General features: G+C 40.1%; 1 protein-coding gene across 4 annotated transcripts in view; it reads right to left on the bottom strand.

Annotated features, from left to right (window-relative positions):
* VPS13B (vacuolar protein sorting 13 homolog B) overlaps nt 1-18,478 on the bottom strand; it is an 819,784-nt gene that overhangs the window by 9,204 nt on the left and 792,102 nt on the right. For all 4 annotated transcript variants that reach the window (XM_067537148.1, XM_067537121.1, XM_067537138.1 and 1 more), the window contains 5 exons: nt 14,704-14,880; nt 13,625-13,795; nt 5,803-5,979; nt 3,143-3,245; nt 2,227-2,476 (listed from right to left, as the gene is read on the bottom strand). In XM_067537148.1, the coding sequence (XP_067393249.1) occupies nt 2,227-2,476; nt 3,143-3,245; nt 5,803-5,979; nt 13,625-13,795; nt 14,704-14,880 (878 nt within the window). The remainder of the gene's footprint in view (nt 1-2,226; nt 2,477-3,142; nt 3,246-5,802; nt 5,980-13,624; nt 13,796-14,703; nt 14,881-18,478) is intronic.

Below are 18,478 nucleotides of genomic sequence, written 5' to 3'. Positions count from 1 at the left end.
ATCCTGATTGTGACCCTTAAGCCTGATGGAATGCGTGAGGGGTCTAAAAAGGCCACTGAGCTGGCATTTGCCACTGTGGCAGCCAAGGCACTAGAAAGGGGTGACTCGTCTCACTCCTCTGGTGTCGCTTCTAAGATCAGCATTGGCTTTGCCTAGAGGACTCTTAAGAGTCAGAGCTGACACCTCATTCCGCAGGGACCAGGGTCATATGGTTCCCTTTGGTGCCAGAGAGCAGTGCCAGGGAGATGGCGACTGCAGCATCATAGTGGGCTTTCCTTTGAATGGCACTGGGTGCCTCTTCAGCACTGGTGCACTGTTGTCTGGAGCACACTTGTGCCTGGGAAGGGACGGCGATGTCATGCTCTCTATCAGTTCCCTGGTCACTTCAGAGGAGCTGTAAGTCCTCCTCACGGGTCTCCCTGGGCGGGGATTCCAAAGGCACCGGATTTGACAGACCCCTTCCCGAGGCCGGAGTCAATGGTACTGTTGCCAAGGGTGCAGCACTTGAGTGGCCCAACGCGGGTCGCACTCCGCTTGACCCCTTATGCCCCATTGTTTTGGGCGTCAGTGCACGCCCCCTGTCTGTCTTCCTCTGCTTCTTACGCAGTGCAGAGGAATGCAATTGGTGCCGCATCCAGGAGGCGTCCCTCGGTGCCGGTGCCAGGGGTCTCTAGACACACAGTCCTTCCTTGGCGCCAACGTACTAGGTGTTGGCTTGGCCGGGCTCAGTGCTGAGTGTAACTGGAGAGCAGCCTCCATCAGAAAGAACTTCAATCTCTGGCTCCTCTTCTTCTTTGTCCTTGGGTGGAATCTCTGCAGATCTTACAGCAACCCCTCTGATGGGTCTCCCTGAGACACTTAAGAAAAATGGTATGGGGATCGCTCCTGAGTATGGGCTTTTTGCAAGCCCTGCATGGTTTAAAGTCAGGGCAATGAGGCATGTCCCGGCCCCAGGGAAGGGGAGATGACTATCTAACAAGACTAACTGTAACAACAAACTAACAAACTATTTGACCATTTACAGGTATCAGTTCAAACAACCACAAGGAAAGTGCTTGCAAAGCAAGAGAAGATCAATTTTCTAGGAGTGATCACGGGTGGTAAAAAGGAACTGAAGGGACCGGAGGTCAGCAGAGCCCTATATATGGCGTCAGGAAGGCACGATTCCGGTGGGGTCCAGAACCTAACCTACCGATACCATTAGGGGAAAAACCTTCCGGTGACTGTGCACATGGCATGCACACACCTACTTGGAAGCGACATGAGCAAGCACTCGAAGAAGAAAGTATCTTACAAAAATCATGGAACTAACAGTGAAATCCAGGCCACACTGGAATCAGTCCCAAAACTCCCATTGACTTCATTCAGGTCAGGTTATCACCCATGGTGCTTAACCATTCTCTGCTTTTTCAGTGTATTGAGTTTCCCTTTCCTTTGTATTTACACTCTCTGTTTGGATTGTGAGCTCTTTGGGGCAGGGAGCTTGTCTTTATATGGATCTACGAATTACCTGTTGTCACGGTATAGATAAAAAGACTGATATCATGTTTGAGTTTGACAATGCCTCTCATACGCTTCCCTGACATATGGGATGATGAGATTTGATGGTCAGACAGAACTTGCTCAGTTTGCAGGAAAAAGAGAAGGGAGTTGTAAAATTGAGTATAACTGGATGAAAGTGACCAACTAAAACCATGTTGTTCAAATGTTATTAAATGAAAGTGTTATTAAATTAAAGTGGCTTGTTAGGATTAGATTAACAGATGAACCATGCATTTAATTGCTGAACTGTTAGGTAAACCATCAAACAGAGTTTGGTTTAACTATTTTCATTGTAAACTTGCAGGCAAATGGAGCAGCCCTAATGTTCTGAGCAATAAACATCTTACATACACAGCTTCAGACATTAGAACCTCTTATTCAGAGAGCTAATATTGGCCGAGATATCTAGTTTATTCCATAAAAGTGCTATGGTGGGTGTTGAAATTTAATCTGGAAAATGACTCAAAGAAGGCGGAAGGGAAGGGATAGGTTTGATGCTTCATCCAAATGATAGCGCCTCTACTACTGAGAAGAGTAAGAATACCGGGGGCTGGCCTGGGACTTTAATCTCTGACCTCTTGACCTAGAGATTTGTGTGCCACCAACTGATCCCTGCTGATACTCTTGACAAACACATCAATGCAACTTTATTTTTTAAATGAAGATATTACTGAATGTCTTTACCTCCAAATCACAAGGCACTCTTTGTTGTTTGAGCTGCACCTTCAGCAGGTTCTTTTGTTGATGGTCTTCTACACACTCAATTTCAGTCACAGGGAATGCCTGCTGCTGTGTGTCTTCACTGACACTGACCACAAATAGCACCTCTGATGTAAGCAGCAAGCAACCTTCATGTTCGTGGCCTGATCCACTCACAATAACCACGTCTAGTGCCATATGGACCTCTGGCCTTCCTAGAGACTGAAGCATTTTCCTATTTGAAAAATAAGTCAGGGTTAGAAATTGGATCTGTAAGGTAGTAACTCTTTTGTTCATCCAGGTTTTCACTCAAGCTTGTAGCTGCCACCTAAAAATACATGATAAACTGGAGATTGGTTTTTAAAATAACTAATACCACATTTCCTGCAATCCTCATGGGCAAGATTTAAATAACAAGGTTTCACATTTATTCTGTAAAGTTTATTATAACTCCTTAATGATTTGTTGCAAAATTGATGTAATAACTTCATGGCTATTCATAATTATGTTCACCTAGGTCAACCAATTTCTCATCCCAATAGAAATATCACCCTGAGAAGCTGGATCCAAATCCAGTGCAGAAAGTAAACCTATCTTCAGTGACAGCTATTTCTGGAGATGTGCAGTATTTTTCTTGGGCTCAGTACAATGATAAATAAGTAAAAACTTACTGAATGCCATTAAATAAAGATTAGCTCTGTAGTTTTGAAGCTGGAAGCAGATCAGCAGTCCATCATTTGCAGATTGGGTTTCTATGCTGTACCTTTGTGTTTAACATTCCTAAATAAACTGCTATAACTCAGCTCTTCCTAGGGAAGAAGCCTGTTAACTTGACCACAAGCCAGAAACTATTAATAAACAATGTGGATGTAAAAATGAGCAAGTGTCTAAATAATTTTACCAGACATATTTGACGTGGCTGTTTGGAGCCTGCTCAACATGTTGATCACTTGGATGATAGCGCTGTTTGGGAAGCTGAGAAAGTCCAGCTCCATGCAAAATACCTGTGGTAAGAGAATTTAAGATTTTTACTAGTTGTTTTCTGGAAAACAGTTACATGTTGCAGTGATGTCATCTGTTTAGAGTGGTCCATAAAATAGTGCAGATACAAACTGATGTCACATTTTTGGAAGCTGTAATAAAGATAATTCATTAAACATTACAATGTAATAGCTGTGCATTTAACCCTAGTATCTTGCATTAGCAAGAAACAAAAAAATGAATGGTCTAAAAGTCAGTCATATATTAGCAATTAGGAGAAACATAATGCCCCTGAGAGCCATCATTCCAAAACAGGATCAGACACATCATTTACAATTTATGTATAAAAAGTCAAGACCACTGTTAACTTCCTTGTTTAATATTAAAATTCTACCACGTATGTGTCATGATTGGTAAAAATTAGAAGAAAAGTTTGCCTAGGTACAGTAATTAAATGTTACGTTACTTAATCCAGCTGTTAAACATGGATCTATATACGTTTATGAGATCTCCTGGGGCATCTGGTTTATTATGAGTTCTTCTTAGTGCCAGCACAGAATGAAGACTACAAGAAGCAGTTAAATAGGATATTCTCCAAATAGAGTATCCAGAGCTGACGATGATACAGTATGTGTTCTTTCTGATGGCTTGTAAATTTTTATAAATGAGGTATGGTCATTAGACTAAGAATTACTTGTTTGTAAAAACTTCATAGATACAATACGTTTTTTAACAAGAGTGACAGAGACTAGCTTAAGAGTTGAGCAGTGTAACAAGGTACAGTACTGAGCCCTTCATAAGTAAACAACAGAGGAAAATGATTTTGTTAAATTAAGCACTCCAATGAAGCAAAAGGCATTTTTACATTATGGTGTCAGTAACTTAGATTTCTTTTTATCAAATGGGTAATAATTTAAACAAAACATCAGTATTTGAAAAAATACTTTAATTTTTAACACACGTTGATGGTAATACTTAAAAGAAGCCTCCCACTTGTAACAATTGGCTTACCAAAGTTCTCAGCATTATGCAAGTGAAAATGTCATTTACAGATGGAGAGAGAACATGTGTTTATTTCTGTGTGGTCCCCCACCCCAGGGTCCCTCCCAAGAGGCACAGACCCAACTTCCTATCCAGTTGTGGCTGAGAGCTACTCTAACTGTTGTGTGTTTCTCTCTCACGCACTGCTATTTATTATTGATATAATTTTTATGTCTTTCTCTGGCTAACTCTTTTTGTCATATGTTCATGGAAAACATGATGTGTTGTATACAATATCTGCAGTGAAAACTGTCCCTCTGCAGTTACGGATTTCTTGTAGTTTGATAATGATTGTGCTTTGGATTTAAACCTAGAAACAATGATTCTACAGTTAACAAAAAGAACATTGTTCCCACAATATAGGGCCAGATTCTGATCTCACTGACATTAGTTTTACACTTGTGGAATACAGATTTCAGGGGAATTACTCCTGAGCCACACTAGTATAAGAGAGAGAAAATCAGGCAGGCAGTATTGTAAAACTACCGAAGAAGGGATTGAGCTGTACAGGAGCTTTTTTACTAATAGGATATAAAAAAGATTACCAAGCATGTTTGCTTGTCATTTAATTATTTACTATCTCCCAGATTAGGTCAGGGAGGTATTCCATGTGTAAAGGGAAATGTGGAGACAATTTTTTTAAATTTAACTCTAAGGAAGTCTTCATATTCCACTCACAAATAACTTTGGCTTAATGAATCAATATATCAAGATGAAGTGGAGCGTGCTCTCAGATTAAAAGCACCACTCTAAGAGTCAAAAGATCCATTTAAAAATTTGGTTGAAGTTAACTTAATGGCAGGTTTGTAGTCAATAAGTATCTTGTCACCTTTTTTTAACCCCTTCGTCTTGGAGTTGAGGATTCATGACACCAGAAACAAATGCTATTAGCCAGTTTAGATAATTTCTTGTTCCTCTTTCACATATTTTACTGGCCCAAAGTGCATCACCTAGATTTGAAACGATTTGCCATCACTACTGTTAGTGCTTATTGTACTTGGAATGCCCATCCCCGCATCATAAAGTGTTACCAGCATATCCAAAACCAGAACTCAATTCCCTGCCAGGAAGCACTACAATTTAAATGGGATATGCCTATCACATAATTCATTTTTTCCTCAGATTTTTTATTTAAAGAAAATACAACTTTTTCTTTGCTGTAACAGATCAAGCACCCTCAAAATAATGCTCTAATTGGATCTATTATTGCTGCATTATATTTACTGTTGAAAACTCTCTTGCAGCACATATGTTTCTGTAACTAATTCCCCTGGCGTCCAAGAATTACTTCATAGTTAGTACATTCTGTGTTTCTGGTGCTACACAAGACTGTGATCTCAATGCAAGAGAGCACGACAGGATGACTTTTAAGGGAGAAAGACAACATTTATAACAATTTATCTGTAGTATTTTTAATCTTTTTGCAAGGAAAATAGCTACTGAGTCATATAAACAGACACGAAAAGCTATATTTCATGACCAGATCTTAAAAATATTCTTTAAAGTTAATACTGAGATCTCAGAATTATTGAAACTCACCATAGCCCGTCTGGGAGACAAATTCAGCTGCTCCTCCAATTGGCTTAGTAAACACCCCCATAATTCCTTTTCCTACACCAGAGATAACACCTTTGGCCTTGTGCCTTGCTGAAGCTTGGGCCTCAGATATTTTCTGAAAATTCTGCATTGGCTGATCTACAATACCAGCAATTGCACCTGAAAAAACAATAATTAATGAAGATTAGAAATCCAGAACAAGATCAAATCTTAACACTGAAAAAGAGCTTTGTTTGGACTGGACATTGCTCTCCGCCTTCTTATACAACTATTAGCACACATTTACGAATTATCTAAAACAGTATCTTCACTTCAGGTTAGATTAAACCTCTACTCCCCTTTCACGTGTCTCACTGTTTAAACTTTTAAAGCACTTAACTTCATAATTTGTTTTTGTCTTTCAACTACTTTTTATTAAATGCTTTGGCTGACTTGATATAATTTAGTTCACTCTATATGTGGCTTCTGGAAGTGCTGGGAGTGGAATAAATATCCACTAGTTTTGAAAGAATTTTAGCAGTTATGGAAATGAGATTTTCATGTAAACCTGAGATTGACTTCATGAGAATAAAAATTGCTTGCATTCAATAGATCATTTTAATATCCTCTTCCACTGCCAGAAATGTTCATAAGCTAATGCAACTTTTGATATACTACTAAGATTAGTAGAATTAGACTTTAGGACTTTTCGTTACTTTTTTGTTAAAACAATCATATTTTACTTTAATGTGCATGGTTCAAACTTTTACAAGTGACACAATGACCTCTCCAGCTTTTAGTATCAACAGAGGACTCCAACTTAAATCTTCCTAAATGTAAACAGGTATGTGAGGTGGTACATTTCTTTGATCTTGAGTTTACTCAAGCCACTTACCACAGACATGTCTCTAGTTATTGTAATTTTGATAGATAAGCTATTTGGAAATCACTAACAGTACAATGATTGGACAAAGTGACAGGGTGCTAGTTAAATTACATCAATTAGAGAATGGGCTGCCTGATCTAAAGCTCTTTGCTCACTGCAAAGCAATTCGCGGGGTGCAAGTTTGCAGATCCCTCAGATAGCTCTCAGTTTGCAGTTCCTGCTGCAACTATCAAGATAAAGCAGTCACTTAAGGACTAGGAAATCGCTTGGAAGTGTTACCTTTATAGCCATGCATTTCTCCTAAGGTATGGAAAACGCTGAAGATCTCACTTTGTATCTGGCACTAATTGTGCAAATGCACCCTGAAATAATTCCACTGATTTCAATGGAGTTACACTGGGGATGCCTTTGGCCAAATATGTTTACTAGACTGACATACGCTAGCTAACCCCTAAATGGTTTAAAAATGATTTTAAGAAATGGTCACTGAATTAATGAAGGAGCTGCTGATTTTGAATGATCAGAACTGGTGTACTTTCCAAATAATAAATGAGATTGGGGAAAAATAATATCCACATTTACTCCTATTCTTGTCCTCTAAAATATTGCACCCCAAAAAGTCATGTAATATGAGAACACTATAAACCTGCCTCCAGTTACAGACACCTCTTCCACCTGTTATGCGTATATCATTTCCCAGAAAAGCGTGTGTCTATTGCTGCCCCAATTGTTTGTATGAGACCTACCCTCTACTGTGAACATTCATTATATCTTTATTTCAGTCACATTTTTAACTATTTGTATTATAATGCCAGGCTATGAAGCTTTCTTAACTATATGCTGTGGAAGAGATGTAGTTTTCAATTCAGTTCCATTTCATTAATAGTTAACAACTGCTCATGCTGGTTAGCTTCAAAATACACAAACCCCATTACATAACTGGGGGTGTTCAACCATTCTTTGTTCTTGTGCAGCTGTTAACACACCTGAAGAAACAAAATAATACTTTGTGTTGTACTGAGTTCCCGCATTACGAGACCTCTTGACTTCTTTCACTCAACCTATAGAGGTCATGCACAGCAACTGCACTCTCGAACAAAAGTTATTGCCTTATTAAATGTAATCCACCTACGTTCTAGCACTAGTAAATTACTTACTGTAATACACTTGAGCAATGTTATAAGGTAACAATAAATGAGGACTTGCTCCAAGGAACTTGTGGTGCGCTCCATGCACTTCTCTGATCAGGGGCCTGCCCAGGAATTTAAATTTCACTGCTTTTAGAGGGGCACGTTCTGTGCCACTGACCCCGGAGGAGCTTGTTCTCCCCCGTCCCAGAGGAGCTCTGTCCGTCCACCGATTACTAGGGGGGGGTGCCCTTGCTTGTTCCCCCTTGTGCACACTCTTGTTTCTGATGAAATCAGGCCCAGAGGACAGTACAGCAGAATGGAAACTGCTGTGACTATGTTACATAAGATTGTTATTTATATAGTGCTCAAGATAATACATAGATTAATTAGCTAGTTGTTTACTACTTCCACACTTTCTTCCATGTTGACACTTACACATGCAATTTGACCCTTAACTTGCCTATTAAGCCTCTCCTCTCCCCTCCTTCAAAGCCCTCCTCAAGACACAATTCTGCCATGATGCCTACAAAAAATTGCCAACAGGCAAGGCAGACAATTAAAAAACCAACCAATAGTGTGCTTTCTGTTTCTCCGCACCCTTTGCAGTCACATGTCTAAATAGATTGTGCACTCTCTCGGCTGGTGTCTTTAGTATTCAGGAAGTGTCTAGCATACTGTGAATACTACCACAATCCATATAACAATACTCAAATCTAACTAACCTTTCAGTACCTGTGGTTGGAAAAGTGCAGGGAAGATTTCCCCTTTGGGGTACTCCCACTTCCATGGGGAAGTTGGCCCCATGCAGCTTCCACCCTCCCTCAATCATGTGGGTTCAGGAAAGGAAGAAGCTCCCAGGCCAAGCAAGCCGAAGACCAGAGACTTGTCCCAAGCAGAAGCCAGAAGCAGCAATACAGATGAACATGTATCTGTGAAGCCTAGCTAGGTCTCTCCATATCTCCTAGCATGTGGAATGTTGCAGGGAAGATTATCCTCTGGGGGCAGCTGGCCCTATGTGGCTCCATCCCTCCCCACTCATATATGAGGTTGACAGAAGAAGCAGCTCCCAAGATGTAGCCAGCCCAGGAGCACGGATTTCTTACCAGCAGGATTTGGGGGAAGCAGAGGATGAGGCTTAGCTAGGGATTCCTGCATCCACCCTCACCCTTGCAGGTCCTAGACAATGGTGTAGTCATCAGAACTATGCCCTCTGTAGTTTGCACTTTGGACATTTTCCCCCCTCTAGTTATTGTCTGTTCACTCCAACCTCTTCCTGTTCTTCTTTTTCAGAGGCCCTTCACTCCCAGGCTCATTCTCCACTCTTCCATGCTCCTCCGTATCTTCATTTCTTCCTTTCCCCTATCCCCTCTTACTTCCCCTCTCCCTCAATGTCCCCTGTCCATTATTTTAATTTTATATTAACTAATCTCCATCCTGCCTTCCCTCTCTCACCCCACACCTGCCCCTTAACCCATTCACACCATGATATTTGTGTGTGCATATACATATATACACACAGATTGTGTGCGTGTATGTGTGTGTGTAGACAAAAAGAAAACCCCAATGAAATAAAAGCAAAACCCATTTCCCTTCTTCCACACCAAAAAAATTGCACAACGGCCATGACATCTGCCAACCATCAACCAGATTATTCTGCTTTTATACTGTATCCCTGCTGACTAAAAAAAGGGGTATTTTTATAACTAAAAAATGTGTGTACAGGGCAAGTTGAAGTTCCTTGCCAGGAACAAAGAGAACACTTCAGTGGAACTAATGCTCAGAGTGATGAAGAGCATTTGGAGTGAAGAGAAACATCAAATGGCATAGAATCTATGTAAACTGTTCTTTTGCTCAGGGTGAATAGTGAATGTTAATGCCACTTGTTCACTGTTTCATTCATGATTCATTAATTTAGACCAGTAGGTTACAGGAAAAAAATCTTTCACTATGAAAATAATGAGTCAGAAACTGGCAACAGAGACATCAGCACACATCTTTAAAAAAGAGTACTTTTGTCGGTTGTATAACTCTATTGCCACATGTGTTCTAGTTTCTGAAAATATGGTCAGAAAGTGGTCGCCTTACTGCAAACAGCATGTGCTTTTCACTTTTAAGCACTGGGTAGCGCTAATGGAATTAACAGGACCACTTGTGCATAGAATTCAGCATGTGCATAAACATTTGCTGGATTAGGGTCTTAGATTACAAGGTCTTCAGGACAGGGACAGAGTCTTATTAACTTGTTTGTACAGAGCCAAATGTAATGGAGCCCTGATCCCAATGGGTGCCACTGTCATTGTACCACTATTGCGAATAATAAAGGTTAGAGAGACAAGGTGAGGTAATATTGTTTATTGGATCAACTTCTTTTGGTGAAAGAGACAAGTTTTTGAGCTTACACAGAGCTCTTCTTCAGGTCTGGGTTGTCAGTAATGGAAATTGCAGCTTCCAAAAGCCAGGCTTTACATTGTCTAACAACAAAATAACTACTTTGTTCATGCTGTGTACTAATATCACTAGTAACCCACTCTGTTCAACAAGATTGCTTGCTAGCATAAGTGTAGCGTGAGTGGTGTGTACAGTCTTCGTTCTTTCTGAAAAGTCTGTTTCTCTAGGATTTGACAGCTGTTCAATTACTCAAAAATGTTCCGTTTCATAAAAAGGAGCTGATTCAATGTGGTGTCTTTCACCATAGCCAGCATTTCTGAAACTGATCCCATAGCATCAATATTCTCTCTCATATAATTATTAGTTATTATTTAAGGCGTGATAGTGTGATTAATGCTATACGAGATGCACAAGAGGACATGGCCCCCTGCCCTAATCTAAATACCATGATCTCCACTTTTATATTTTATACATTCTTATATTTAGATCTATAACACAAAAAATGCCTAGCCTCTTTTGATATAAAAAATATGACAGAAACACAGCAGTCTTCCCATAACTAGAAAATAAGAAAATAGCGAGCCAGAGATAACAATCAAATCAAACAACACCCTGACAATGCTTGAGTCATTTAAAACTAGACAGGACGAAGCACTTAAGAATGCACTGTGGGGAACAACTTGCACTGAGAAGGAGACAGAGTACATGACTTTGGCCCTGATTCAGCAAAGCACTTAAGCACGTGCTTAAGTGCTTTGCTGAATTGGGGCCATAATGGGCTGGATTGTCGAGCAAGTTGTGTTTGAAAATGTGCACTCATTTTTTTTCTGTGCAGTTACCACAAATACGTATGTAAATCAAGTAATTGTGCATGCATATGATTAAAACTGGCCATTTGCATATGCAATTACCCAAACTGTCTGCACAGTTGGGGTGACTTGTACACACATTATCCTGCTTGGTTATCTGATCCTATAGGTCTTTTCCACGTTCTTTTTGTTTCTATTAATCTATGCAATCATAGAAATTATTTCTATAAAGGATTTAACAATCCCTATCTTTAGATTCATTCTGTATGCTTCCTGCTTATGAGAGAAAAGAACACAGCGGTACCACTTCATTTCACTTCATTGTACAAGAAAGAAACTGGAGGTATTTTTTCGAGCTTTCTATAAATGTGCTGGTAAAGCAAATCAGCACTGCAGCACTTTACTCTAACCAAATCTGTTTTGGATGGATTTCTAATATCCCTAAAACTGAATGGTCAGTGGAGAAATGACATTATGATGTATTTGTAACAGCTGGAATTTATGTGTATTATGTTCATAATTTACATGCATACTGTATTTGTATATAGAATAAGAAAATCAGTCTTTTGATGTTATCAAGACGAAATCAAGATTAGCCTGAGATGATTGTGATGATGCATGTCTGCTGATTCCTCATTTATACACACAGGCTCCATTCTTGTCAATTCCAGTTATAGAATAACCACAGGTATTTATTTGGGTGGTTAATTATTTCTACTGCTAAGAATAGTAGGTATTACTTTAGCAATGAAGAATTTGTAAACAGAACCAGGGAGACAGAGAATACAAGTTCCTTATTCCTGGGTCTGTTGAAATTTTAGAATAAGACAGTGCTGGAACTGCAGTCTAAGCCAACATGTAAACTATTGCTCTTCTTCCATACTTTGAAGAACAGCAGCAACTAAAAGCAAGGAGTTATTTGGTATGTAGATGAGTACTGTTTAAGTGCAATAGTAATATCCTCATATTTCCAACTTAATGTTTGAGTTCTCGGGGATCAAGGAGGCTCCAGCATTCTAATTCCTGCTATTTTCATAAACCCAGGAGTATCCACATAACCACAGTAGCCTTTCAAAAAGATATTAGACTACTTAATGCATTGTTCATGGGTGTATGTGACAAGTGTGGTGTAATCCACTGGTATGTGTGTGCTACAGGTCACCTGTATGTGCCAATCCACTGAGGATATTAGCTGTTACAGCCACAAGGTACAAAGTGTTGGCTCTTTAGCTCAAGTTGTAGCAGTTCATGCTTTTCAACTCTGGAGGTGCCTGGTTCAGTTGCCAATGTGTTGGCCAAAAGAATAGCCATCACACTGGCCTCTGATCTTATTTGTGAATGAGCTAAGATCACCAAACTATTTCTCATCAGCATCCACATACTGGACTGATGCAACTCTTCCAAAAGTGAAATCTTTCATCCAGCTACTCAACTTGACTGCCCCCAGCCCAATAAAAGAAAAAGAAAAAAAAACCTTCTCTAAACTGCCTGTGATTTGCAATATGAGTAACAGTTTACTATTGGGTTAGTGGCTACTAATATATGAAATTGCTGCTTCATGCACATTTTCTCCCAGGACATTTCTCGCTAGCTTGCCAGGTTACAAGCATTATCAAATGACAGTGCTTCATATCATCTAATGTTTTCGCTTAAAATAATTTTCAGTAACTTAACCTGAACTTGTAACATTTTACCACTTCCTCTTCGGGGCTTTCAGGATTGCGGTTGTAAATTTAGGAGTTGTGTATAGTACTAAAGATTAGGAATGAGGACAAATCCTTTCAAGCTCATCTCTTCTAACCTTTTGCTCTGGACTGTTTTTGGTCACTTTGATCTCTAAGGGATTCATACTCCTTCATATGCATGAAGGCATCTTGCCAAAGAATACAATTTTGCATTCCTTTGCTAGTGTGACAAATAGAAGCACCCTAGAAAATCCAGTTCCTGAACGTTTTAACTAGAAAACTTCCTTTCAGAGATTTTCCAAAGTGGTTTAGTTTTCAAACTTTTATGTAATATTTTGAAATATCCATAGTGATCTTCACCTCTGACCAAACCATTTGGCTGCTTGACTAATATAATTATACTGAGTCAGGCCAATCTGGCTTTCTTTGCAAAAGTAGAATTCTTCATCAAAGTTTACTTGACATTTGCACTGTGCTCAAGTAGTTTTCAAACAAAAACAAGGATCTCTGATATCTGTTGTGCAGTAGAAACAATCAGTTTTAGAAAGTTTTCCTATAATTCACTGGAAAGTAAACACTGGAATGATGATGTCTGTATGCTCACTTGCCTACAAGTCAGCATGCCCAGTACAGAATCAGTCTTTCATTTTGAGCTATACATTGTGTACCAGTAAAAGCATTTCACATGAGCAGCATGAGAATATGAAATTATTCTATATCTGCAATTATTATTAACAGGAAAAGTAACATTTTAAACTCACCCTAATCCTGAATGAACAGAAACAGTATCTTTTATAAGTAACTCTATGGCCAGTTAAGAAAGTGTTGGCTTTTGTGTCGGTAAATTGCATACAACAGTATGAAAGACTGATGAGTAGATCATAAATATTTAGTACAATTATAATAAATATGATAACAATACATTACCTAGAAGACTGATGCCTAAGCGGGAAAGTCCCTGTCTCAGTCCTTCTCCCAAATTCTCTGGAAGCTGCCTTCTCCATTCTTCTTGTCTGTTGTAATGCTCCTCATCCAGTGACAGCCGATCCATATTCCGAGCAAGACTAGTTGCAAGATTGGTAATTGATGTCAGCGTACCTAAATAAACGTTGATATATGTTTGAATCTGGATCAAACTGCTTTAATGTAATACACAGAAATATTCTAAGTCTCACTGCAATATTATGCTTACCAACAGAACAGCAATTCAACTGAATAAGTTGCCCATGTGTAACAAATAATAATGAATTTATGTTAAGCACTATGGATGTGCTTCATTGGTGCATATCATGCCTTTTACATTGCCCTTCACCAGGCCTGCCTTACCAGTGACAAGCGCACCTCACCCAAATGTCCTTCACTGGTTCCCAAACTATTACGAGTCTGACATGAGCATAATGGGGATGGATGGAACAGGAAACCCAGATTCACAAAATGAGCCTGCAAGGGCTTCTCTTGCATGAATCTGAATTGCTAGCGAACAGCTACTGCTCCATTTTCTGTTGCTGACCTTGTTAAGCCACAAGATGGCACTGTTTATGTATTCTTGTAAAAGAAAAGCTGGCTGTGTTTTAAATCCAGATCTGCCTTCACGTCAAAATGTATCCACATACTTACAAAAGTTATGACAACTGTATCTACATTTTTTTAGAAATAATAAATATGATGAGGCAATGTAGGGTAGAATTTCTGATGTTTAGCAGAAGTACTGAACACCTTTAATATTTCTGTAGTTATCACATGGAATAATGGCCAAGCCAATCGTGGTTTCCCCAATGGGAGGTTTAAAATTCTGAAGTTTCTGAAACATTCTAGAATACTGTAGTCAAGAAGTGATCTGTTTAATACATAAGACATTATATATGAGCTTTGTTATCCTCTCTGCATTTCATTGCAACCTAACAAGCCAAACAAAGCTGCAGGCAATTTCATTTTAAACTTTAACACATTCTTTAACAATGCATGACAACAAGGCAGTAGTACGAGCAATGAAGTGAAAGATCTACCTTTGGAAATGTGTTTAACAAATGATGTTGTTCCTCTGGAAACTCCACTGACAAATGCTCCTGGGCCTCTGGTCAGCCCCTCATATGGCAGCCTAAAGAAGTCAGCTATGCCATTCCCTATACTTCGCACCAAGCTAGCTGGGCTTCCAAGAATTTCTAAAGATCCGACAACCCAGCCTATGTGAAGAAACAAGACAAGTGTTACATTCACTAAAATGTGGAAGTTGTGAAAAAGTTATTCCTTAATCGCTTTTTTTTTTTAAACATTAGAATTCACCACATTATGAACTTCCTTTGAGCAAAACACGGGAAATAACTCATCCACTATGAATTCAGAAATGGCAATCTTTCATACTTTGTAAATCAAAGAAATCCCTTTGGCAAACTCACAAATAGCTTTGGAATGACTTCCTTCCATGAGCCTCCCGTATTTCTGCTAAAAGTGTGCGTGGAGAGATGGATGCTAGATTCTAACAGCTAGGAGTAACAGTCCTGGAGGTTTAGCTTGTTTTGTAGGCAACATTTCTCATCCTTATGTGAGAGAATCATGACACCCAGTTTACAGTGATACAATGTACAGACTTATGGGAGCATGGAGGTCAATTGCTTGATGGGGTGTTGGAAAAGGGGATGCAGATTTTTGACAAGTGCATAAGAAGTTTTTTTTTTTAAATCCACCCCAGCCCTTCTGAGCTGATCACTTTCTTCTTGAGTCTAGTTCTAGCCAGACAAATGTCTTTTTCTCAGTACAGTTGTGTAAACAGCAATGACATATTCATGCTGATTAGATTACTCAGAAGGGAGTATTCCTTACGAATATCCCAGGAGAGGTAGCTGAGGATCTGGTTTCCTATATAAAGCAGGGTTGCCAGAGGCCAGCCTGATGGCCACTGTATAGTGCTCTGCTGCGAGTCTCACTGTAAATCTGGTTTGCAGGTCTCTTCTTTCTCAGACTGGTGGATTGGCAAGAGGTTGTTAAAGAGATGGTGCTGCCATAACTGCTGTTTTCAGCAGTCCATAGAGATTGATTCAGAAACAGCAACAAAGAATCATTGGAAACGGCCTGCTCAGCTGCATGGTACATAATAGGGACAGAATAGTAAAAGATGGACTGGACTGCCTCTTGTATTCTTGCTGAGAGTTGTGAAACTGCCCTCCTCATTCCCACCCCATCATTGTGGACTCCTGTTCTCCAGATGCTTTCCTCGTTATCCCTCACAGCCACTCCTAAGTATGGCTGAATCATGAAACTGACTGAGCAGAGAGAAAATGTTACTCATGTGAAAGAAATTAATCTTGTGCTATCATTTTAAGCCCTTGGAAAATCTTATTCTTGTAGAATCTGTCCCACATTTCAGCTTTGTCAGTACTCATGAAAAGCAGGGGTCATAGTGGACATGAGGGAGAGGCTGGGATGAGTACAAAAACAAAAAACAAGTACTACTGGCAACACAGAAATGAAAGCCTTTGGACATTGGCAAAAGTCCTGCTGTTGCTGCCCTGCAGAGCTGCGTCACATTGGCAATCCTCTCTTGTTGGGAGTTCAGGGGAAGCCTGTGCTCCAGTCTGGGCCTACTAACTCACTTCAGTGTAATATTTCTACAAAAAAAGTATTTGCTGCTGTATAAACTGATGGAAAACAGGATGAGGCCAGGAGTGGTGTGCAGATGGAACGAATGCTATATCTGCTCAGAATTCTTTCTGATTAATAATGTTGCAACGATCATTTACATCTCATGTACATGTACATTTCAGGTGTCTTCAAATGTTTTAGGAAATGGAGTCCTTCCAGGAGCTGCTTCTATCCCATCAACAAAACAATGGTTCTCCAGCTGAGGAAGAATGGATGCAGATGCCCAAGAAATCATCAGTGTGGATCTGATCACTGAGCATGGATTGCTTGTGAATGACCTAAGATGCTCCATCCCACAGAGGGCTGAAGACATAGCCTTTCCACATAACCGACAGACTGCCAGTCTGAGGTGTGGGATACTGAACTTGCCTGAACTCTGCTCATCCATTAGGCCAATCGGCTTTTTCAACTAGTACGGATAGGCAGGTTTGAAACTGTTTAAATACAAAGTTCAGGGACAAACTGGCATTTCAATGACTGCACCACAGTCTGGCTTTAGATCATGAGCTGTTGGTTCTGGCAAGGCTGGGGAGGCAGCAAGCTCACCTTTATGGTGTGTGTGTGTGAAACAGAGTTACTTTGCATCATGAGCAACCCTTTCTGACCCATACTCAGGAGGGAAGCTAATGGGCTCTGAATGAAACTTTGTCCAGCATCATGCCTAGAGGTCAGATCACTGCGACTCAACCCCTTTTAATGAAGGACGTAAGTGTGGGATGAAGTGTGTGTATATGGGGAGAAATGAGGAACTGAGCGGAATCCCCCAAATTAATATTACATTTGTACTGTTACATTAGCCTTAGTCCACTGCACATTAGAAGGCACTTAGTATTTGTATCTACTAACAAGAAATAACTATTACTACAATGTCTTTGAAAAGACCCACCACACTGTCTTAGTAAACCAACCATGTTTTCTTAATAGGCAACCTATTGGGGTTAATTTTAGCTTATAAAATTAAAAAATATTACATCACATTCAGATTAGAAAAGGAATAGAAATCCACTATGACTTTTGCTAATTGAATGTGACAGTGTAACCAACATTTGTAAACAGCATTCCCTACAAACTCAGCCCAAATCACCAAAGTTGTCATTTCCTGTAAATTCTTTGGAGGATGTGGGATGGCTAACTCCAAAGCCAAAAGGTGAACCATAGAATCATAGAAGATTAGGGTTGGAAGGGACCTCAGGACCAACCTCTAGTCAGGGCTTTGTCAGGGCAGGACCAACTTCTAGTCAGGGCTTTGTCAAGCCACACATTAAAAACCTGCCAAGGTAACCTATTCCAGTGAACTTTCCAGTCTGCAAGATTTGAGGCAAATCCTGTCTGTTATTCCATAGGTGCAGATGGCCCTGCCCGAAGGAGAACTAGTGAGCAGGACGGGAGTCAAATTTGATTGTACCATGCAGTGGTGCATACTGCATGAGTACCATAGATCTCAGCTATACGGGGGCTCTCCATCACTTCACTGAGGAGATTCAGGGAGAGAGTGGAAGTGAGCAGGCTGGATCCACTGGCCATTCCTCTTGCAGAGAATGGACACAGGAATAGATGTTAGGGAGTGACTTCACTTCCATACCCTCTTCCCCCACTCAATATCAGATGGCCTACTTAGTGCGTAACTCATCTCATCGGGCTGTGTGCTGTGGTGAGGATTTGGGGTTTTGTGAATCATGTGAACCTTTGTTCATGAAACTTTTCCCCCCTTCTAGCTTTGTTGGCACTGCAGACCTCAAAACAACAAACTCTCTGAAGTATGAAACTTTCTGTATTTGCGCAGGAGGCCACTAATAAAGGAAATACAGGAAAGCACTTAAGTACTTATGTTCTACTGATATCAATGGGACTTATGCACATGCAAAAAGTTAAGCATATGTTCATATGGTTTTCTGAACCAGGACCTTGTTCCTTAATTACTTATGGCTCCACTGCATCTTTGCAATGAGCCCAGAGTGTGGGGCAATCAGCACACTACAATGCTGCTCCAGGAGCAGCCCAGGAGGGAGACTGTGACTCTGCCACTCTGGGTCTATAACTGGCACAGCTATCTCACCTGGCATGTTGGGGAGGTGAAGCCAATCTTCTGCCCAGTCCCTGCTCCAGTCCATTCCCTCCACCCACCTGTGTGAGAAGGTGGAC

The sequence above is a fragment of the Emydura macquarii genome, unplaced genomic scaffold, assembly GCF_026122565.2.
Source record: "Emydura macquarii macquarii isolate MOO-44397 ecotype Brisbane River unplaced genomic scaffold, CSIRO-AGI_Emac_v2 contig_383, whole genome shotgun sequence".
Lineage (NCBI taxonomy): Eukaryota > Metazoa > Chordata > Testudines > Chelidae > Emydura > Emydura macquarii.
The sequence above is the reverse complement of the archived record's forward strand: the minus strand, read 5'-3'. Positions and strand labels throughout refer to the sequence as shown.